The sequence below is a fragment of the Crinia signifera genome, chromosome 19 (assembly GCF_055691185.1).
Source record: "Crinia signifera chromosome 19, ASM5569118v1, whole genome shotgun sequence".
NCBI lineage: Eukaryota > Metazoa > Chordata > Amphibia > Anura > Myobatrachidae > Crinia > Crinia signifera.
Genome location: NC_139226.1, coordinates 91,733,856 through 91,758,768, shown reverse-complemented (window position 1 = coordinate 91,758,768; position 24,913 = coordinate 91,733,856). Strand labels below are relative to the sequence as shown.

Sequence of the window (24,913 nt, the reverse complement as noted above, 5' to 3'; positions counted from 1 at the left end):
TTGGCTTAAGACTGCCAAGCTGGCTCTGTAGCACAATGTAATGGTTCCATCAGTAGGTTACATTAGCACAGTCAGCTGGCAGTCACCTTAAGAAGGTTACCCCCACAATGGGTGATAGCTAACAAGCATGGAATGAATTATTCCTTCATTTTATTCCTCAGCTGTCACCTGCAAGCCCACACACACATAGACACACACACACATAGACACACGCACACACTCACTCCTGGTGCCTATTGGTTAACCAGACACAGGTAAAAACTGATTGCTTGCAATAGGCAATTTTCACTCTTTAGAATGTTTGATACATTTGCCCCAAATCCTATGAGAACATCCTAAAAATCAAGCTTCAGAGAACTAAATCTATTTGGTTTGCTTCCTCCTGAAAGGCTTACCTTCAGCACCAAATGCTATTTATGCAATAAAATCACATTTATGTAAAACAATTTCGTAAACATAGTACTATATTTAATTGACACTAAAAGGGTTTTTCTTAGTACATCTATGTTACAACTCTTTAAATGCCGACGTTGCTGTTGGAGATCCTCAATTATCCGCTTAAAATGCCAGCGCCACTCACAGCGACATATTGGGAGCAATATTTAACTAACCTTCAATGAATTGGCTTGGCTGTATTTGTATTTATTTATACCAAAAGAACATTTGCTGTTATGCACAAAATAAAACACATTGAAATAACAAACTTAAATAGAGAACACAAAAATTAAACATATAAGTAAAACTGTAGTAGACATAAATTATATTAGTTACAGAATTATTCAGCAGATGGGTTCACATTGGACCTTGTTTTATATTGTGCATATTAAATCCATTTTTAACAATCTGACATTTAAATATAAATGGTTGATACTTACCTGGTGCTGAAGAACAATAAGAAATAAATGAGGAAAGATTAGTAAATTTGTGTGGTAGACACACAGAGTGTGATCCGTCTTCTTGGCTATTTATCCTGTTAGTAGTCAACTCGGATGGGTATCTCCCCTATGTACATGATGTAAGTTCAGTGTAATTGGCCCTAGCAAATGGTATGCCTAATTTTAGTTAATCATTAAATTGGTCCCAATATTCAAATTAATTTTAGTGCACACAATGCACATAAAAAATGCAAATATTAATGTTGCTATTATCTGTGAGATTGTTCCATCTCCCTATACTGTTCAAAGATATCAAAAATGAGGCAAGAATGTTCTACATAGGCTGACAAAATGGCGGGGAGAACTTGCAGGTGACTTTCCCAAGTTGACAGTTCCTTTATTTCTTAAATATAAATATGCCTAATGGTGCCCACACACGCACCGATTTCAGTGCTATGCGTTTTTGGCTGTACAATGGTTCTTTACAATTTTTCTGCCAGAATTAAGCATGACTCGACGTGATGGTTATTTTGCTGTCTGCGATGCGATGCTGTGCGATTTAAGCACATTTTTTCACTGGCTTTTTCTGACCTTTATTTTGTTCGTGTTCACATGTTTTAAACCTGCAATAAAGTTGTTGATAACAATTTGTATGTAATTATTTCCCAAAAAAAAAAAAAAACCCGTCGTATAGCATCGGCTCGTATGCCTGTATAATGCTGAGCCCGATGCTATGCGATAATGTCCAAAAAAGTACCTGCTGCACATACTTTTTTGGACATCTAAAATCGGCCCCCGGGAACGCGCATAGCACAGCATCGCGTCGCACACGCCGCACTAATACACCCCGATAATTGTACGCACGATGCGTTTTGTACTTTAAAAGTACAAAACGCGTTCTAAAATCGATGCGTGTGTGGGCTGCATCAGCATAACTTTGCCTCTTTCTATGAGGTGCTATATGTGCACTACTCGTCATCTGGAGGCACTAGGTGCCAGTGAAACCCCTTTTAGGCAAAGCGAGTGTGAGGATACTGGATGACCAGAGGTCCAAGAGATCACACAGTTGGACCAATTTGCAATGAAACAATGTGAACATTGTATAACGAAAAAAAAAATTCCACAACTCAAGAACAGGAATGTTCCGGAAAAGTCCACAGATTAATAAACAGGAATTTTCTGGAACAGTCCACACAGGATTGAGCAAAGTACTTCAAGCTACCCTATGACTCCTCCCGGAGAGGTCAATGATGACACCTGCAGCTGTACAGGTGAAGCGGTTGCGGCAAACCACCAATGATTCTGAGAGTTGACAACACCCCAACTGCAATTGTACACCAGGTTCGGACTGACCCACAGGGGTGTGCCCCATTTCCTGAAGGCCGATCCAATCTTCTAGGGATCAAGTTCCAGACTGTGCACCAGAGCTATTCATTATATATATATATATATATATATATATATATATATATATATATATATATATAAAAACAAGTGTAGAGCCTGGCACTCCTGTGCCCACAGGGAGTGGCAATTGTATGCTGCCCGGGTGCCGGCCCTGGGGGCTGGGGTAGCTCCCTAATATAGCAAGGTGGATAGAGAGCATCACTCCGGGACTTGTAGTAAATAAAAAAACAGCTTTATTGGCGTTTTGTCAATGCGTTTCGGGAAATACGCGTCGTCAGGACAATCACCATAACATGTAAAAACAGTGTATTATAAACATACCGGCATGTGGGTGCTCCCCCTCCGTCTGGCGGTCCTCCGTTCCGGTCCTTGCTCCAACTTCCGGGTTGCGGCCCGGAAGTGACGCTTATCCGGCGGTGGAACGCACACCAGTGGCCGGGGGAGCTCTGTGAATCAAAATGCAAAAGCTTTGTTGTACAAACAACAATGGCTTATTGTGCTCATATCGGTCAGTGCCTTAATCAGCACGTATGTTGTGTGGCAATAAGACATTAAATAAAATGGTGACATTGGGCTGTGTGTCAAGACTCGTCATTAGTAGTGTATCATAGAGTCATTCTTGTGATGTTCTAACCGTGTGTAATCAATATAAGTGATTTAGGGAAGAATCCTCCCTTATTTGGGGGTAATCTTTCCTATAAGAAAAAACATGGTGTTATATATCTTTTTAAAGACAGTTGTGATACTAGGAATATTTATGACCTGCATATGGAGCCCGTCATTTATATGGGACATATGTCAGTGGTACATTGGGGGGCATAGTTCTTAGTGCCCCTTTCTTGGTAGCAATTAGTTGAAACGATATATATAATAAATAGAATAAGTACAAGACAAAATATACACATAAACAAATTGTGAAAAATTAAATATAAACCATTGAGTGAAAAACTTTGCTGAAGCGCACAGAATTATTGGGCATGGGCCTGAGGGAGTGGATACTGGTTTATGCTAATCATAGAAAACAACTATAATTAATGGCTTCATTCAAGCCGTCCGGATTAACCGTTTGCAATTTGAAAATCCACTCACACTCTAGTCTTAATAAAAGTTTATCCCTGTACCCTCCTCTGGTTAGGGGTGGGACATGGTCTATCATACAATAGCGTAAACCTGCCATGTTGTGGCGTGCTTGTGCAAAATGGCGAGCTACCACCTGTTCACTATTTCCTGACAACAGGACAGCTTTGATGGCAGCCCTGTGTTGGGCCATCCTTTGAAATGCCTTGCTGTCTTGCCCACGTAGTGTAACCCACATGGACAAGACAGCAAGTAGACCACGTACCTGGAGCTACAAGTTAATGGGTACTTAATTTTATGCACAGCACCCTTGTGTGGGTGTGTGAATTTGTCCCCTGTGGTTAGATATCCACAGGTGGCACATCCTGTGCATCTGTAGCAACCCGGTTTTCTGGTAAGGAAATGTTCCACTTGTTTTTTAGGTTTGTCACTGATATCCATTTTTACCACAAGGTCACGTATGTTAGGGCCCCTTTTATAACTCGGCATGAGTTTGGATCTGTGTAAACTTTTTAGATTGGGGTCTGTGTTTACTATAGGCCATAAGGATTTGACCTTGTTGACAATCTCAGGGGTTAGAGAGGAATATTGTGTGACCCAAGTTGTGGCATCAGTGGTTCTGTGGATGGGCATTTTATTCTGCAACAATTCCTCACGGGTTTTGGTGCATGCTTTTTCCCTAGCCTGTTCTAATTCTTTTTTGGGATAGCCTCTCTGCATAAATCTGGTGGTCATATCCTCCAGTTGTTTGTTACGAGTGTCAATGTTGTTATTAATTACATAAACGTAAGTATTGTGAGTAGGGGAGCCCTGCTTTGGTGTGGATCGGGTGAAAGCTGTTGTGATGTAACACATTGTTTCTGTCCGTTGGTTTGGAATATAATTGGGTTTGTATTTTTCCTTGATCGATCCGAATCTGTACGTCTAGGAAATTGATGGTTTTCATATCCAACGTGAAGGTGAATCTCACCGGGCTAGGGGATGCGTTATGCTCTTCTAATAGGTGTATAAGGGTTTATTTTGGGCCAGACCAGAAGATTAAAATATCATCGATATATCGAAGATATAAATCGATGTATCGATGAACTTCTGTGTTTGTGAAAAAAATTGTTTTTCCACCTGGTACATGAATGAGTTGGCATATACTGGCGCTGCCGCAGAACCCATCGCACAACCCTTGCTTTGATTGAAAAACTTTTTATTGTGCATGAAGTAGTTATGGGTCAGTGTGTATTTCAAAATTTCAATAAAGAAATTGATATCTGGACCCTTGTAGTGGGTATTTTTGGTTATCAAAGTGCAAACGGCCTCCAATCCTGCCTGATGCGGGATACATGTATACAAATTATTCACATCAATGCACGCTAAAATAAGGCCATCTTTAACCTGTGGGAGGGCTTCAAGTTTTTGCAACAGACTGGTGGTATCTTTTAGATATGTGTCTGTGTTTTGTATGCATGCCTGCAGATGGTGGTCGATCATTACTGCTAAAGGCTCGCACAGAGAACCCCTGGCCGAAATGATTGGACGACCCGGGGGCCTCTGTGCGTCCTTATAAATCTTCGGCAGTGCATTTTGATTCACAGAACTCCCCCGGCCACTGGTGTGCGTTCCACCGCCGGAGAAGCGTCACTTCTGGGCCGTAACCCGGAAGTTGGAGCTAGGACCGGAACGGAGAACCGCCAGACGGAGGGGGAGCACCCACATGCCGGTATGTATATAATACACTGTTTTTAAATGTTATGGTAATTGTCCTGACGATGGGTATTTCCCGAAACGCGTTGACAAAAAGCCAATAAAGCTGTTTTTTTATTTACTACAAGTCCCGGAGTGACGCTCTCTATCCACCTTCCTATATATATATATATATATATATATATATATATATCGACAACAGCAAACACAGGCACTCTTCTCTAACAGCTTATCCAATGAATAAATGGACACCCACAACGGTAGGTTAATGTCAACGTTTCGAGTTCTTAGACTCTTTATCAAGACATGAAAAAGACAGACATGAAACTTACATTTATAGTAGTGATCACATGTACAATTACCAGTGCAGACAGCAGCTCCCAGCGTGTGCGCCCCACGGGACTCCTGTGACGTCATGCAGGCGCCGATGCGCTTGACAGGCCCGTCAGAACGGAGGGGGGGCGTGATTCCAGGGGAGAATGCTTTACAAATAAGTGACACCTAAAAAGAAAACACACGGTGCATAATAAATGATTAAAAACACGTATCCCCGAATGAACCTCATTCATTGAACGGCAATAAGTGCTGTAAAATGTGCATATTTGTTACAGCGGCTAATTAATGTATTGAAATACAATTAAACAATTAATGAAACAATTACTGAGAATACACCGTCTTAAAGCAAGTTTTGGGACAGACACAGATGGTTAAATACTGTTAACCCGAAGTGTGCCTCATCTAAGTGAGCAGACAAAGATAGTGATAGTGGGTGTGTAATTATGCTTGTACAGTTTACCCAGGTCTGTAGTGATATTCACCCCCCCCCCCCCCAAAAAGTGGGCAACGAAGATTGTCAAGGACCAACTACATCCTGGGCATGGCTTGTTTAACCTGCTGCCAACAGGCAGGCGCTACAGGGCTATTCCCACCAGAAGCCTAAAAAGTTTCTTTCCTCAAGCGGTTCACCTGTTGACAGGTGAAGTCATGAACACCTCACTGTCTAGTTGTGCCATAACCCTTTGCACATAGTCTAACACGGTGTCCCCTCGGAATAACTTTCTATATGACTGTACATGTTCCCCCACCTGTTTATATTGTTTATTGTGTATACTGTATGCTGTTTACTTGTTACCCACCTGGCTGCTGCACAGCAAATCGAAAACAAATTCCTAGGGAAGGGAAGAGAGATATGATTTAGTGTGACTCGAGAGAGTGCTAAAATGAAGTATCTCTAATTTTGACATGTTGATGCAATATCGTGCTTTCGCCCCAAAAGTATCAATAATTCGCATAATTTCAGGTATGGATACACTGGGATTGGAAATAAATAATAGCATATCGTCTGCGAAAAGGGACAGACGAATTTCAAGGTTCCCAATAAGTATGCCTTTATAAATAGAGGAAGATCTAAGTACTATGGATAAGGGTTCAAAGGTGAGTGCAAAAAGGAGGGGAGAAAGTGGGCATCCCTGCCATGTCCCCTTTTGCATGTCAAACAAATCTTAATGACTTTTTTGACTGGGTTACTAAAGTATTAGATCAAGGTAGGGCTGTAGATGTAGCTTCTCTAGACCTTAGTAAGGCTTTTGACACTGTCCCTCATCGCAGACTGTTAAATGAACTTGAAAGCTTGGGATTGGAAACGATAAGATGGTTGAATGGATAAGATCTTGGTTGCAGGACAGAAAACAGAGAGTGATAGTAAACAGACATACAGTCAAAGGAGGGAAAGGTTACAAGTGGGGTACCCCAGGGATCTGTACTTGGACCAGTGCTTTTTAATATCTTAAATGGTGATATTGCAAATGGAATTGAGGGTAAAATGTGCCTTTTTGCAGATGACACAAAGCTATGCAACAGGGTAGACACACCAGGAGGTGTAAAACAAATGATTGATGATCTAGGTAGATTAGAGGAATGGTCAAGAGCATGGCAACTACAGTTTAATGCCAAACTAAATATAGTATAAATGGCACTATAATGGAAACTACTGAGGAAGAGAGGGATCTAGGTGTCACTATTTCATGGGACTTAAAAGCAGGTAGGCAATGTAACAAAGCAATGAAGAAGGCAAGTCAGATGCTTGGTTGCATAGGGAGAGGTATCAGCAGTAGAAAGAAAGAAGTAATAATGCCAATGTATAGGTCATTGGTACGACCTCATCTAGAGTACTGTGTTCAGTTCTGGAGGCCATATCTCCTGAAGGATATAAATACATTAGAGGCTGTACAAAGAAGGGCAACTGAAATGGTGCATGGCCTACATCACAAAACTTACCAGGAAAGACTAAAAGATCTTAATATGTATAGGTTAGAGCAGAGAAGGGAAAGGGGGGACATGATAGAAACTTTCAAATATATATAAAGGGTTTAAACAAGGTACAGGTGGGAGACATTCTTCACAGGGGTGTGGATCGTTAGATGTACAGCAACTAGGTTGACAAGCATTGGGTCAACACCACTAGGTCGACAGGCAGCAAGGTCGACATGGGTCTAGGTCCACATGGGACAGTGTAGACATGGGTCTAGGTCGACATGGATGTAGGTCGACAGAACATTATGTCGACAAGCATTAGGTCGACATGGGCAAGTTTGAAAGTCAAAAGGTCGACATGGAGTTTTTTACTGTTTTTTGACAGATGAGCAGCGGCCGGCAGCGATGATGCGGGAGCGCGCAGCAGCACACACCACTCAGCGCTGACCTGTACACATGCTGAAAGCCACTCGACGAGAAAACTGAGCGGCTTTCACATGAAAATCGCCCAGTGTGTATGGGGCTTTAATTATAAGTCCACCCGCTATAAAGACCACGGATATTGCAAACATCTAAACACGAAACAAGCAATCACCTTGTATAAGACCAGGTTTTAAGCACATTAACAGTGATTTCTTTTTTTTGAGAGAGAGATAAACAGTTACATTTCTTAAAACTTGGACCAAGTGGCAAGAAAATTACTATTGCTTATCCCTCTGTTTATTGGGCTTCTGATGATCCAGGTCAAATATGTGAAATCACTAAAGGACAAACGTTCATTAAAAAAGTTTATTTTCATTTTCTCTGAAAGACATGTATGGATATATAGCATATGTATTCTAAAGTATACAAAATGACATCTTTGTTAATAATAGTGTCATTGTAGGCCTAAACACACATTCAGTTTAATGCTGTAAGCTTGTTTACGTTTCTCGTTTCATCCAGCTATCTTATAGTTAATGTGTATTAGTTTGGTTCCTTAGATTCTTTTAATTAGCTAGTCTCCACAATTGCCATTGATAACACTACATCAATGCAGTTTTATCTTTGGAGTCCTGTAATTAATCCCAGTTGTCTGTTAATGATGGGACCAGCATCACACGGCAGAGAAAAACATTTGTACTTATTCCGAAAACAAAATGATTGCATTTGTCCTAATGAATCCCTTGTGCCAAATATAATAAATGCCTATTATGAGTTTATCTTTTATGTGTATCAGTAGAACTAAGCACCCAGGGTATTTCTATGTGCAGTATTTAGATTTAAGATATTTACTGAATTTAAACTGTCCATTTAGCTAAGGAAACAAGTTTGTTGCATCACTGTTGTCGGGTCAGTCATTGAATATTGGCCCTGGGAAATCAGGATGACGAGTGGATAACTTAAATTCGTAGTAACAAACGCTTAATAAAAGATCTTACAGTTATACTTGTATAAGGAAGTGGGGGTTACAGGGGGCATGTAAGTGTGGGCAAAGTACATTAAGGGAGTGTTCATGCAACAGTGCCAACAATGGGTTTCTTAGATGTCCAATAGGCAACCAATTTACAGGCCTGATTCAGACCTGATCATTAGATAGCCGCATACCAGACAGTAGATCATACTTGCCTACTTTTGAAAACTAGTTTCAGGGAGATTATAGTTGGTAGTATAATTTTGCACAGCTCCCCTTTGAGGGGCCGTGTTATGCTCCACCCAAAGGGCGTGTCTAGTTCCATATATGGATAGGTTGTGAAAAGAGATTGAAAAAGGGGGGCCATAGAATCGTTGTTGTGTACTGCTACATCTGAGAGGAATCTTTTAAAATGACTTATATCCAAATGTAGATGAGCCCCAAAGCAGTTAGTAAGAGCTACTATACTTGGTAAAGTGCTGGGAAATGGTGCTGATGACTCAATGTAAATGTATCTATCTCTCATTCATTTTTCCCCAAAAAACAGTGTAATGTAGGCTAGGTGAAATGAGGGAGATTGTTGTTATTTCAGGGAGTCCCCTGCAGAATGCAGGAGAATAGGCAACTATGCAGTAGATACAAAATTGACGGTATACTCTGAACTTGGCGCTCCTCTTATGGGGCCTTATTCTTTTTGGTACGGTGGGACCGTATACGGCGGATCGGGTTTTTTTTTTCATCTGCGCATGCGTAGCTTTCACTATGCGCATGTGCGGCGACCTCACACCACTCACGGACGGGTCTCTCCGTGCGAAAAAACCTGTCCGCAAGAGTACGGTCATTGTGGGTGGCTTGGTGGCGTTTTTAGGGGAGCGTCCGGAATAATGAGGAAAACTGGGCGTAAACATGGGCGTACACGGGGGTGTGCACCAAAAATTACCGTGCTACAACCGCTCGAACGGCGAACGCACCGTGCATTTTGGGCCAAAAACAGGCGGATGCCAAAGATAGTTTCAGACCACCCCTAGAGATACCGTATGAGAGCGGGCGCCTGGGTCTGCTAATTAACGCTGATAACTACACCTGAATGTAATAAGCAATGCTGCAGCCTATTAAGTAAAAACCATGATTTCACTACCTGCAAGCCACACACAGCCCTCAAACACATTGGAAGCATATCTTTCTACACTTCTCTACATGTAAAGGTTGTTTTAATTTTAGGTAAGATTCATTCTAAGACCTGCTTATATATGTCAAGGTAGTTATTTTATAACCATCTACACCCATTCAGTAAGTGTTTTTGTATACTTTAAAAAGCAGGACACTCAATTCACAGAAGTCGACATGTGTCAACTTTTTCACTGTAACACCAACATAACTTTATTTAAAAGTAAAACCAATGTGGGGACACACAGATAGTGATTAAAATGCCACATTAGAACATAATAAATATACATGTAATGAGGGTTAAAATCATGTTTTATTAGGGTGTTTATTAAGGTAGACAATTGAGTTAATAGAAAACAATTATTGAATAACAGTTAGAATAATTAATTAATTGTCTTAATTATAGTTGAAAGGCAAGATTAGCAGGTCCATATATGTGAAGGGTATGCCAGCGTGCACGGATGTACGCTCACTCTCACGATCGGTGACACACGCTGAGTTTTCCATTGAAAAAAGGCGAAACCCGTCCATGCACTGTGGCGTACTCTCCGATATACGGAAGATGTCGGTGTGAAAACGGACGAGACCCGTCCGTATACAGTGGCGTACGCTCTGTTGTACGCCAGTTAACGGTGTCTAAGAGAAGACCCGTCCGTATACGGTGGCGTACGCTCTGTTGTACGCCAGTTAACGGTGTCTAAGAGGAGACCCGTCCGTATACGGTGGCGTACGCTCAAGTGTACGCCACTTCCCATTGACGTTGTTTGTGACCGTCCGTATGCGGCTGTTCTGTGGGCGGACTTTCGCTCACCGTCCGCGTACGGGAAACGTACGGTGAAACAGACCTTACGTACGTTGCACCGACCTAACCAGAATAAGGCCCCTGGACACTTAGGAATGTGGGGGGAAAAAAACACACAACAATACTCCCCTCCTTCTGTGGGTTAATTGGTTATCTTCAATAGACAATGGTTTTCTTTTAGTCTTTTTCTCAGATGTTCTCGGAGTTTATGAAAATGAGAAAGGAAAAGCAAATGTATAGAAATGTCTGGGTAAACTCAATTTTCCATAGTACTGAGTCAACCAATAGCGTACCGGGACTCACTTTTTATAAGGTTATAACAAGCATATCAAGGTTTCTTTTCAAAATAAGTAGTGCACCCTTACTCACGGTGAAATAAGCAATTCCACATACATAATGGTTTCTTTTAAATGTTCTTATTTTAAAATAAAGAATAAAAAGGTTGAATATGAGGAATACGGATCCAAAACGGGTGTGGGTCACCACTTCTACACTTACCTCCTTCTCAATGAGTTCTTCTTGTAGATAAAAGCACTAGACCAGAGTCAACATGTTTCAAGATTAAGATCTCTTCCTCAGGGCTCTGGCTAGTGCATCCAGGCTGGCTCTTTTATCTGGACTTAAGCTCCTCCCCTTCCGATTCCAGCCATTCGTGACCAGAAGTTAACAGCGCTCGCATAATCTAATAAATTATATAAACATGTACATTCCCAGAAAGCGTCTAACAAATGTCTGAAAGTTCCACAATCAGTTTTATAATATCCGGCTATGTGGATGACAACGACAAACTCTCTATCTTCTAGCGGCTTCTAAAGTTTGTTGCCACTTCTTCAGGTTTGTTACTTCCGGATCTGTTGGAACACACGTGGAAGGCGCCGGATGTTATTCTCGGTCACATCTCCTTAGCAACCACGTGTTGTTACCAGAAGTTGTCTCCTTATACCCCGGAACTTCTGCATTTCCATGGATGTTACTTTGTTTATCTCTATAATAAAAAACCTTTTTAGAAAATAATCTAAATGATAATAAATATATTGATTTATAAAAACTGGGTAAGAATCCTTATTTTGAAGCAATAGGCATATAAGAAATTCTTCAATGTTATTGAAAAAATGGTTCTTAAAAGTAATTAAAATGTATGATTAGTGATGATTCTAAAATATAATGATAAATAGAAGTGGATGGGGACTAATAAACATTTAATCAAATGTGGGGCAGTTCTGGTGGAATCACACTGCTTAGCTATCTAAATCACTATGGAAAAGGAAAATATCACGGAAAAGCTGGAAATAATATCTCATTTAAAGAAACTATTTTAACTCAAAGTCATGATTTAGACCCAAAGGAGCAAGGGTCTTGAGTTTGTAAATAAGTTTCATTCTGTCTCTCGCCAAATTTTGTTCTATATTCCTATTCCGCCAATTGTTGGTAATTTTCTGTATTCCTACAAATCTCCTTATTGAATTTATTGAGCATTGATGGATCTCCTTGAAGTGGCTTGAAAGATGGTGTGTTAATAAGCCTTTTTTAATCCGAAGGTGTTCAGATATCCTAATTTTAAAAGGGCAGGTGGTCCTTCCTATATAAAATAGGCCACAGTCACATTCCACCATATAAATGATGTTTGAAGTGTCACAAGTGATGAAGTCTCTAATTTTGAAGTGAACCTCATTAATGGTAACTTCTGTGGTTTTAGAGATTTCAGCTATGATATTTTTGCAGCTAATACAGAGACCGCATCGGTGGAATCCCTTTGTGCAAATTGAACTCCTTTTATCCTCTGGCCAAGCACTTCTCACTAGATGATTTTTTTTAATTTTGTTGATCTACGATAAATAAATTTTGGTCTATCAGGTATCAATTTTTTTTAAATTGGATCCTGTTGTAATATATGCCAATGTTTTTAAATGGTTTTATCTAATTTCCTATGGTTATTGAGCCAGTCACACTGAAGGACACAGCAACCTGTACCTGAGCGCATGGAGAAACCATTGTGGGCCTGCATATTGCCATTCATTATTGCTTATCAGGGCCACTGATAGAGGGGTGCTGTGGGTACAGCTCCGGGGGAAGGGGCGGACTGGAAATCAGTCCCAGGCCCCAAAATTCCCGGTGGTAGCCCTGTTGATTATAGCTATAGTTATGCTGTAGTGTGGCTCCAAGTCATTCAGATACCATTCAAATACTGTCTCTTTAACTGTATACAGTGTTTAATACAAGCAACTTTGGGCCTGATTCAGGTTGGCTTGCTAGGCAGGTATACAGTTGTTAGGTTGACAGCACTGAGGTCAACATGCATTAGGTCGACCACTGAATGCCGACATGAGCTAAGGCCTGCACCTGGGGAGGTCATCATGGGCTTAGGTCGACAGTCAAAAGGACGACTTTGGGTTTTTCACTTTTCTTTAGCCGACATGTGCCGACAGGCGGTATTTCATGCCCTACCATACACTAGGGCACGGTGAGAAAATAAAATAGTGTGGCAAGTGTAGCGAAGTACGTGCCCAAAGCATGGCAAGCTCAGCGAGCCACGTGAGTGCACACGGTATGTCGACTGTGTTGAAATTTGTGTTAAAAAAAAGAGAAACCCACCATGTCGACCTTTTGACTGTTGACCTTGCTCATGTCTAATGACTTAAGCCCATGTTGACCTTTTCAGTGGTCGACACAATGCATGTCGACCTCAGTGCTGTTGACCCTCTGACCCCTAACTGCTAGTCAGCCGTCCCTCCCCAAGCAGGCATCGCCACGCCTGCTTCTATAGTGGAACACCCAGCATTTTTATGGGGGTGCCCGTAAAATGATGGGTGTTCCCCTGCACGCCCCCAGCCCTCCCCACAGGGAATGGCCCGGCGAGTGCGTGACTCACCAAAGCCATTCGCTGCCGTGGTTTGCACATGTGCAGAAATGTGTATGCGCAAACCCCAACCATCGGGCTGAGGTCAAATTCAGATCGCAACAAGTGATCCTGAATTGTCCTCTTTGTACATGGTAATCTTGGAATCTGTGCTGTGGGCTTTATTAGGTGCCGGACGCAATATCGGTATTCATCAGTGATTTGTTTTGATACTTAAAAATCCCCTGTGGTGCATTAATTATAGAGGCAGACACAAAGGCAATATTGCAATGACGACGCATAGTGCAGGTCATTCATATGTGGTTGGAGAGGCAGCATCTGTATAAACGACCAATTATCGGTAGTTTGCATATATGCAGGACCCGTTGTGTGCAGGCGGAAATAGGTCCAGCAATGATGGACACAGATCGCCATCACATTGTCAGTGATTGTCAGTCTGATTGTTATGGTACACGCGTACCGATGGCAGATACAAGGTGGTTGATACGGCCCAGAACAGAGGTGCGGAGTCTAACTTGCTGGGAGGTGTTCACCAGGGAACCACACAAGGGCATGGGACTTTGCTGCACCCTGCATGCAGGTCCTGGCCCTGTGTCTGGGTCACCCAGTATCTGCACTGGACAATTATACGTTCCATGGAGAAATGCAACTGGCAGGATATGAATGCACAGGGAGCCAATGCGATGATGCGGCATAAGGGGGAGGGTTGTCCCGTCCAGTTTGTGGTCCGACCAGCATGAGAGGGGGTGCGTACTGGTATCTTGTGCCCCCTCTTCACACCTGGGGAGCAGGGCAGCCAGTAGCATGGCTGGGAGGGAGTTTACAGAGGGAACTTGCTAACAATCGTAGCCATCAGCATGGGGAAACACACCAATTTCATTTGTTACACATACATGGGGGAGTGGCATGGCGGACATGAGTAAAAGGTTTCCAGGGCAAATGCGGCGAGGGGAAAACCCACCACCTTCAATGCTAAAGGGTTAGCTGAAAAGGTCACAGGGCCGCAGAAATGGGGTGTGGGGGGCCTGGCATGCAAAAAGGCAGAAGGTAAATGCAGGCCTTTTTAAAGAGCATGCATGTTCAGTCTGCAGTGCTAAGGAGCACAGCAGACAAAGGGGTAATTATCCAGAAAAGAAATCCACAGCAGCAGGGACTGGCAAAGCGGTCAGTCTGCTGGATTCAGGAAGTATCATATTTTCACGAGAGTGAGGATACCAATTAGCTGCATTTTGGGTTCAGGGGAATTTTGTTAGGATACATGCAGCCAGTGAATATACCCTCTGGCAGCTCCAGGAACTCAAAGTCCTCCAGGGGGCAAATGCTGCCTTACCCACGCCGATGCCAGGAACAATAATGGGGCAGGGACAGAAAGAAGGCACCAGCGAAATCCTGGCGCAATTGACACTTGTAATAGCTAGAGGCACTTTAGACAAGGAGGAAGACTCAGTGCAGTAGCAGGCTGTTGATTTGGTTGTCAGGATGATGGGAGCACTGCTCCATCGGCATAAAGTAGACATTGGGCCAGCCATTGTCAGGCATTGGCCACCACAACCAGTCTCACGGGGCTCAGTGTGACGGTATTCTTCATAGACATAGACAAATGTTCACCTAAGATCTGCACCGGGTCATGTCGTTTTTCTAGGCATTCAGCTCTTTCCGGCAGGAGCGCAAGGGGTCAGGAGCAATAGCACACTACCCACGCAATTTCTAGGCAGCGGGCTACAAGTTAGGCTGGAGCAACCCAGCGTACTTGTAGCACAAAAGTGAACAGGGGGCCTGGGACATTCCTATCTACAGGCCCCCTGGGAGAAAGTCATGAAGCTGGGTGAGGACATCAAGGACTGCAAAGGGGGCAGAGAAGGTCACGTGGGAAAAGATGTCGCTGATTGGCTGAGAGCGTCCGGCCAATTTTTTGCAATATTTTTCAAATCCAGCAGCGTTCCCGCCACGCTCTCTGGCAAATAGCGCTACAAGCACCCAGCTGTCCGGATCTGGGTAAGTACCTTTCACACCAGCCAGTAACCTGGGCTAGTCGCCGCGGGAGTAATCCTGCTAGCTAGCAGGGTTGAAATCCCAGGAATTTGGCCCGGGAACATTACACACCAAAGCTAATCGCAGGTTGTTCCCGTGGTCAATCCGAAAATTTTGGCTGGTGTAAAAGGGGTATCAATTGATTAGAGACTCATTACAGCAGCTGTAACTGTTGTCTAACAATAGCTAGGACTCAGACTGTCAGAATCCTGACAGCAGACGTAACACTGATGCCGTTTGGGGAAGGGTAAAGGGCAGTGATGCCCCCCACTTCTCCAAATGCAATTGGCGAGTAGAGAAGAGGCAAGGATCTCCATCAGAGGATGGAAGCTTCCTGGCCTCTAGGTAGCAGCTGCAGTGGCCGGCTTGGGCCTCCCAATGGGTCGTGCAGCCATTCAATAGTGTCATAGATGATTCGATACCGCATCCTTGGACCCAGTATAGATCATTAATACAGCACGAGGTGTGACGCCCCCTTGCTGCAATACCATATTAGTGCTATCACTGCTGCTCTTTTGTAAGCAGCTCCAACCACATCTGAATTCCCTACAGTATCAGAAATGTTCTGGGAAAGTGCTGGACGATCACTTGGGAGGTGGCTACACACACTGGGAGGTGGTCCATTTTATGGGCGTGTTATGGGAGTGTCACAGGTGTGAAAGTGGGGGTGTATATATTCTCAGCCATTCACAGAGGAGGACATACATGGGCAGAGAACCTTCACCTGCCACCATGGGTGGATTTAGGGGGGGGGGGGGGGGGGCACCCAGGCACGACACCCCCCCCACACACACACCCTGTCATTTACTAAAAAAAAAAAAATTGTTTGTTTACATTTTTTTTTACTATGAAGCAGGGCCATAGCTTGTGTGGGGCTAGGGCAGGGGGTCACGCAACCCACAGCTGGGGGCAGCAGCAGCCGACTAACACAGACTGCCACTGCCAAGGTCCAATATGTTGCCGCCGGGGCTTCTCCTCACACCCTAGTCCTTTCCAGTAACGCTGTTCGTGTGATGTTATGCTGCTGCCTGCCCGTGCGTTTGAAGAGAAGGGAAGAGCTACTAGGCACTGAGCAGAGAAGGGGGCAGGCATCCGCTGTCCCAGTGTTGAAAAGCGGAGAGGCAGGAGCCACAGCCCTGGCCAGCAGTGCACAGTAAGTATAGATGAGGGTGGCAACCTTATGACCTACCGGGTGGAGAGCTCAGCAGAATCCCAGGAGTGTGGCCAGAGAGTTTGTCTGCCACTGATATAAGTGGCGGAAGGATTTGGGGAGGAAGGAGATCTGCTGATAATGATGGTGGGAGAGGGAGATGTCATCTGAAGGGAGGGTCCTGCCTGCAAGGACCTTCTTTTCCAAACTTCGCACCTGCAGCCCAGAGCAGGGGCACAGCCAAGGGAGCAGGACACAACAGCAGTGCATTGCCAAATTATGACTGATCACTAGGTGTCCAGTACACACATATGCGGTCACGGGCCACAAATGGGAGAGAGACGCCACGCTGGCTGTGCGACACTTATGTCATATACTGTGTAGTGGGCATTACGGAGTGTCCCATAATGTGTAGTGGGCTCTACGGAGTGTCACATAATGTGTAGTGGGCATACGGCGTGTCCCATAATGTGTAGTGGGCACTACGGTGTGTGCCATAATGTGTAGTTGGCACTACGGCATGTGCCATAATGTGTAGTGGGCACTATGGCGTGTGCCATGATGTGTAGAGGGCACTACGGTGTGTGCCATAATGTGTAGTGGGCACTATGGCGTGTGCCATAATGTGTAGAGGGCACTACGGTGTGTGCCATAATGTGTAGGAGGCACTACGGCGTGTGCCATAATGTGGAGGGGACAATACGGAGTGTGCCATAATGTGTAGGGGGGCATTACGGCATGTGGCATAATGTGGCCAATCCCCTACTGTTATTAGGCCACTCCTCTATTTTCATATGATCATGCCCCCTCAGGGCACATGGACACACTCACTTTTGGCGGGCGCACCTATGGTTCACGCTATTACTTCCAATAAGGCATTATTTCTGCTTGCAGCACCGGGTACAGCATTCTCTTTTGAGGCCACAACCATGTTTTATTAGGCAATACACCCTTTTTCAGAAACCTGCTCACATAACGGCACCCACCTTTGTTAATCATGGTGCAGCCCCTGTCATTTTTTCCTGGATCCCCCCTGCCTGCCACAGAGTTGGTGCAAGTATGGATGGTGCGACCAATGACGCATCTAGAGAAGCACCAATTATTATTTCTGTTCATACTGATGCTGATAGCGGGTGTCTCAGTCCTTGCACATTCAGATGCACGGAGGTACACCAGGGATGGGCTTTGTAGTGGCAGTTGCATAAAGTCACAGGTGGGCAACTTCCAATAGACACTTCCACTGTGTCAAAGGCATAACTAGGGTTAAAACACTCCCACCAGATTTTGCTCAGTCTCCCCTCCGGACACCGACGCCACCCTCTCTATGGGCATCCTGCTCCAATCAGGCGCTGGGGGTCTATGAGGTTCTCTAGACTGGGACCTGCAGATAACTTGTTTGCATTCTGTCCCATTGAAAATATCCCTCCCAAAATGGATGCCGCTTCATCTAGCATACAGTATTTGATAATTGTCTTCTGTGAGGTGGCGGCCATTGCGGGAGGTATATTTTCAATGGGATGGGCCACAAGCATGGCTCACAGAAAAGTTATCTGGCGGTCCCAGTCTAGAAATTGCCCTCGCAGACCTCCAGCACCCACATGTTATTCAGCTCGCCCAAACCCTGCAGGGTCTGTGGGTGCTATTGTTACGGCAAAGGTGTCTAAGTCTACCTCTGCCAAGTGAATGTCCAAGTGTTCATGCAAATGGATGTCTACACTTACACAACCATTCACATGTATTTAGCCAAACGGGTGTAAAAAAATCATTCGATGGTTGCCGACCATCAAATTACTTTTTTTACCCATTCACAAATAAAAGTAAACCTGGACTGTCTTTTATCTGCCACGGATATGTCCGAATCCGGGCGGTGTTGTCATGTGATGTCAGCTGCCAACCTGAGCAGGCTTTGACATGCGTGCGTTCGCATGGGGACGTCCAGCATTTTTACCTGGGCGCATGCACCGTTTTTGTAGGCACTCCCAGGAAACGCTGGGTGTTCCCATGCTTCAGCCCACTGTCCATACGCATGCGCAGCCCTGCAACATCAGTCCCTGGACCGAATTCTCTTAAGACCGAACTGACCTGAATGAGGCTCAACATGTATTTGTTTTAAATAATGTCATAAACTGTTTGCACGTGTCTTCAGCTAAACTAGCGATCAGTCTCATGTGTAGAGATCGTCTTCCCCTAAGGTATTTTACGACTATATAAAAAGATATGCAGAAGTATGGGGAAATCATTTTCTAGCTGATGTGACCCCTGCGATTTAGCGGTGTAACTTACACTCACATTTCATGGTCTATTATATTACACAAAGAAGAACTTTTTCTTTTAAACCATAGATATCCGTTCTGATGTAAAGAAAATGAAGTCATTAGAAATTTGTTCGCTGAAGGTTAGTATTACGTGTCCATGATCTACAGCCTTATACAGGTTTTATACTGTATATCTAAAGGCCCATACACACTGGGTGACTTTGAGCTGAAAGCTGCTCAAAACAGCAAGTTTGAGTGGCTTTCAGCTCAAAGCCGTCCAGTGTGTACGGCCCGGGGATACGCTCTGCTCTCCCGCAACATCTCTGGGAACGGTATTACCAGCAGATGAGCGGCTTTGAGGACAGCTTTGCATAGCGCCATGCTATGCAAAGCTGCCCGCCCCTTCCCCCCTCCGCTGACGGCGCCGGACAGGGGGAAAGCCGCTCAGTGTGTATGCACTGAGAGGCTTTCCCCCCAGCATCGCTGTCCATACACGCTGGGCATAGTCACCCAGTGTGTATGGACCTTAAGTCTCATGCTTCAGATTAATATTATTTTGCTGCTGCTTTTCTCACTTATTTTCCAGTCCAAGTGCTCTAGGGTCTAAATGTAATAAAACACTTTTATAAACAATAATTTTTTTAGATCCAAATGAGAACAACTTTTAAATAAACTAAAAAAGCTTATTATATTATTAGATTATATTATTCTAAGGTCTTTTATTATTATACCCCATACACACCAGAGGATATTGTGAAATATATAGCTTAGAAGGGGGCTTCTGGGCAATATCTTTTACAATATCATCTAGTGTGTAGTGTATGCTCAATATCGTTAACGATGTGCGCTCCCATGCGTTGTTAACAATGATTGATGTCTGCTGAACAGACAGGTCAATTTGGCTATATAGCTAATCGACCCGCATGTTCCGAGACCCCAGTGATGTCACTGAACAATATCGTCTGCTGATATCGTTCATCAGCAGATGATATTGTTAATCATATTGGTCGCGGCCACTATCGCTTAGTGTGTATAGGCCTTTAGAGTATACATACATATGTAATACAGGGGTATTCCTTCATTCCTGTTATGAGCTAAACCAGTGATGGCTAACCTTGACACTCCAGCTGTTCTTGAACTACACTTCCCAGCATACCCTGCTACAGTTTTACTATTTGGCCATGCTAAAACTGATGCAGGGCATGCTGGGATGTGTAGTTCAGCAACAGCTGGAGTTTAGTGGTCTAGTAATAATGTGCATTATTTCTTGTGCTTAAAAGTTGATCTGTTGAACTAAGGTCATTTCAACTACAAACCTTTTGATTTTGTGACCTCACTTTGGGCGGGATGTACTAAAGGGAAAATGCGGTAAAACAGGGGTTTTACCGCATTTTCCTATATACCAATACCCGTCCGCCCCATTTCCGCATGGCAGGGTATCGCCACCCTCTGGGTGGCGATACGCTATAGAAGCCTATGGGCTTCTATCGCCGTCGCCGCCGTCCGCCGTTTTCATTTAATATATTTTTTTGCATTACATTACACACGTTTCAGCTTTGTCAGCAAATCAAAAAAGGACAGAAACAGGCAAAACCATGTTGCACTGCAGGTGGGGCAGATGTAACCTGTGCAGAGAGTTTGATTTGTGTGGGTTATTTTGTTTCTCTGCATGGTAAATACTGACTACTTTATCTTTACACTGCAACTTAGATTTTCAGTTTGAACACACCCCATCCAAATCCAACTCTCTCTGCACCGTTTACATCTGCCCCACCTGCAGTGCAGCATGGTTTTACCGCTATTTCTGCTTTTTTCTTTGCTAACAAAGCCGAATCAGGCCCATATGCCACATGTCAGACCAAAAGAAGAACATGCTGGAATCATATCTGTAAATTTCACAACCCCATAAAATAATAGTGTTAGTAATTAGGGAAACAAGGGAATGACCAAAAATTCCCAAAAAATTACATATGTGTAATCTCCCAGCATAACCCATCAGTACCCAGCTGTATTTTCATTACTTATCTTTTAAAAGCACAGATCTGGAGTAATTGATTTCATTGACGCTTACATTATATTTGATCAACACCTGAAATGACAGGTGGTAAAAGGTTCCTACAAGTACACAGCATAATAAATACAGGGCCTGATTTAAACCATTTGGCTAGGCTGCATATACTCGTAGCCTAGCAAACAGGTAAGCACTGCCCTGCTGAACGCCCCAGCCCCCCCCCCCCCCTGAATCCCGTCGCTAGCTTGCGAGGGGATGTGTACGCTTGCACATCACCTCGCATGCAGCCGCTCAGGAGAAAAATGATTCAATGATCGCTGACCATCGAATGATTTCTGCAGCCTTTGGTCAATACTTACTTTTCAGATGGCTATTGCAGTCTGAATTCGGGGCAGGTGCTGGCGTCATGGGATGCCAGCCGCATGTTTTTTTATGGGGACGCCCCAAAAACACTGAGCGTTCCCCTGCTGCCGCCGCTGCCAGGCTGCTCCCGGCCCTCCCATTACTGTGCTAACGCCTTAACAAGTGTGATCCTCACCAAAGCGTTTGCACAGGAGATTTGCATGTGCGCTTATTCGTGCATACGCAGATCCCCCAACTTCTAAAATTAGTCGAATCTGCCCCACAGTGAGATATGAAGCTGTTGCATACAAAAATATAAAAGCCCAAATTGTATAATAGTTCCACATTTTATTTACTTTTTCCCAGTGTTCCTCTTATATAGTGTACTCTCCGGAACAAGGTCATATCAAAGCAGTGTATAATGTATAATGTACTTATGCAGGCAGCGGCATGGAAATAGGCATTTTTGAAAAACGAAGTAATTAAACAATTTTTATTTTGCCAAATGTCAAATCTGCCATTTAAGAGTACATAACTTGGCAATTTATTTTTGGAGATCACACCCTCGTGGTGACTTCTGTCTCTGCACAGACATTCCTCTAATCCAGTGGATCTCAGACTCGATCCTCAGGACCTCACACAGTTCACTATTTCCAGGTCGCCCGGCAGGTGCACAGGTGCACTCATTACTCACTGACACATTCAGGGGCGGATTGGGATGGAAAACCAGCCAGGGAAATCTGGGAAAGCAGCTCTACAAAAGGGGTGGAGTCAATAAAGGGGTGGAGTCTTTTAAAGGGCTGTGTAGGGGGGAAGGAAGGTAGAGGAGCCCTTCTCAAAAGTAGTAACCCCCTTTTGCCTTTGCAGAGAGAGAGAGAGAGAGAGAGATCGCAGAGAGAGATAGGGGCACATTTAATATTAATCGCATTTACAATGCGATCTGGGCAGAATATTACCGCCCAGGATCACATTGTAAAATGCGATCATACCGGCGGAATGTATGAAATTTGAGTGCGCAGGGACAGGGCTCTGCAAGGAGCCCGTCCCTGCGAAACCCTGACCTGGAAGGTCATGCGTGGTCATGCGCTGACCCCTCTGACCGCACTGCCCTGCTTTGGCCCTCCATAGGCTACAATGGGCTATCGCCATATCAGAATGGTGATAGCCCAGGGGTGCGAAGCCAGGCTGCCCGATGTTGGATGGGGGACGTAGCCGGAGGAGCTGCAGGGGGAATCACAGCAGGGATCGGAGATTCCTGCTGCGGTCCCCCTTTAATACATTCCCTGTCCCCCAGACATCAACAGTAAGGAATTCTGTACAGCCCCTGCTGATGCCCACCCCCCCTCGAAATTCGCGGGCATCAGCGTGGCCTCTGCTCTTCAGGCCACTGGTCCGGCCTGGAAAACATGCATGGTGCGGCCCGACAGAGGGGGTTTGGACCAGCCGACCGGGATATTGCCCCGTGTTCTGGTGGGCCAATCCGCCCCTGGACACATTTTATAAGAGCCACAGGTGGAGCTAATTATTTCACTTGCGATTCTGTGAGGAGACCTGCAAAACATGCACTGTGTGGGGTCCTGAGGACCGAGTTTGAGAACCTGTACTCTAATCTTCCAAGCATGTTACACACAATGTGGCAAAGCATCTCCGCAGAAATCAATCAATTTATTTGATGAATTCTTTCTTTCAGCGCTTCAGTATTGTGCGAGCGGTGAGGGTATGCTTCGCCTTTTAACGTGAGCCATAATTATAAAAAAATCATATGCAGAGAGGTTTGGGGACCTTGGAGGCCAAGTGAAAGGGAATGGGTCATTGGGTCGATGAACATTAGATCGACATGCATTGGACCACTGAAGGTCGACATGGCTTAAGTCAACTCATGAAATAGGTCGAAATGACTAAGGTCAACATGGATGAAAGGTCAATGATGGGTAGGTCGACAGTGAAAAGGTTGACATGGGTTTTCACTTTTTTTTGTCCTGAATGTTGACATAGTCGACATGGACACTGTCAAAGTGTGCCGCGGTGGCTCACTATGCCCGATCTATACCGTATACCAAGTGGCTGGAAGGGGGCGTGGCCTCACAGCCTGACCCCCAATTTCCTGCAGCACTGGCTCATACACTGTGACAATTCAGCATCCGGATCCTGTCACTGAGCAGGTGCTCTGACCGGGTCACATCCACCTGGGTTCGGCCTGCACCCCTGTAGTGACACCACCGCCAGAGGCCATGATGTGGACAAGAGGTCACTTAACCCCCCCCCCCCCAACATACCCCTATGAATTTTAGAATTGCCAATTTCCTTGTTCCACCCAGTACAATTACCTATTTATTTTAAAACTTGCTTTTATTTCAGCAGGTATTTAACAATTGGACGTCGGTGAGGAATCAGACTTGTTTCAGTGACTTTATCCTATTAGGATTTTCCGGTAGACAGATTTTCCTGTCGCTTATTATAGTCGTCATCTATGTGATGATTATTGGCGGGAACCTCACCATCTTCAGCATTATAAAGACTGACAGCCGCCTCCAAACGCCAATGTACTTCTTTCTCAGCTACTTATCCATATTAGACATCTGTTACTCTACAGTTACCCTTCCGTCTATGCTGGCCAATGCTCTCACGGGTAATAGTAGGATTTCCTTCAGCAGGTGTTTTACGCAGCTGTATTTCTTCGTCTCTCTTGGAGGAGCGGAGTGCCTTCTCCTAGCGGCCATGGCATACGACCGGTACATGGCCATATGCAACCCGCTGCACTATCCCTTAGTGATGAACAAGAGGTTCTGTTCCTACCTGGTCGGGGGATCCGGACTCTGTGGATTCTTGAACTCGGTTCTCCACACGCTTATGACATCTAAGTTGACTTTTTGTGGGGCTCGACGCATCAACCATTACTTCTGCGATGTCCCTCCGATGTTACACGCCTCGTGTACGGACACACACATGAGTCAGCTGCTACTGTACATCGTCAGTGTTTACCTAGGAATGACTCCTTTTATTTTTGTAATTGTCTCCTATACGAAAATTATTTCCACCATACTGAAAATACGGTCGGCGGACGGAAGACGGAAGGCCTTCTCCACCTGCTCTGCCCACCTCATTGTCGTTACAGTGTTCTACGTGACTGCTAACTTCAACTATATCGGCCCTGCACCTGGAGATTCGTTCGATGTTATACGACTGTCATCTGTGCTGTACAGTGTCTTAACCCCTCTCTTTAATCCCGTAATTTACTGCCTGAGAAATCAGGAGGTGCAGAAGGCATTGAAGAAAGTATTGACTGGAAAACATCTAATATAAATGCCATAAAATAAAATAAATCTATACATTTGACTTTTTGTCGGCTATGTTCCAGATGCACAAGTGGTTTACTTACATCTCCGATGGGGAGGGAAGTGCACATGTGCAGATCTTGTGCTGTAAAATCGCTAGCAGTGCCCCCTAACCTGCAGCATGATTGGCATACTGTAGTGATTTGGTGGCATGGGTGAAGCAGTGAAGGGCAATGTTCTAGAAAATGCTGGGATGAAACGATCATTCTGATTAGCCTTAGGGCCTCATACACTATGCGATTTGGGCCTGATTTCACCCAATT

The 24,913-nt window shown here is 44.4% G+C and overlaps 1 protein-coding gene across 1 annotated transcript; it reads left to right on the top strand.

Moving 5' to 3' along the window:
• The first annotated feature begins 6,470 nt into the window (after window positions 1-6,470).
• Window positions 6,471-24,618, top strand: LOC146041593 (olfactory receptor 5V1-like). The gene is made up of 2 exons (XM_083161540.1): window positions 6,471-6,488; window positions 23,677-24,618. The coding sequence occupies exons 1-2, from the start codon at window positions 6,471-6,473 to the stop codon at window positions 24,616-24,618; spliced, it is 960 nt and encodes a 319-aa protein (XP_083017666.1).
• Window positions 24,619-24,913: the final 295 nt, after the last annotated feature.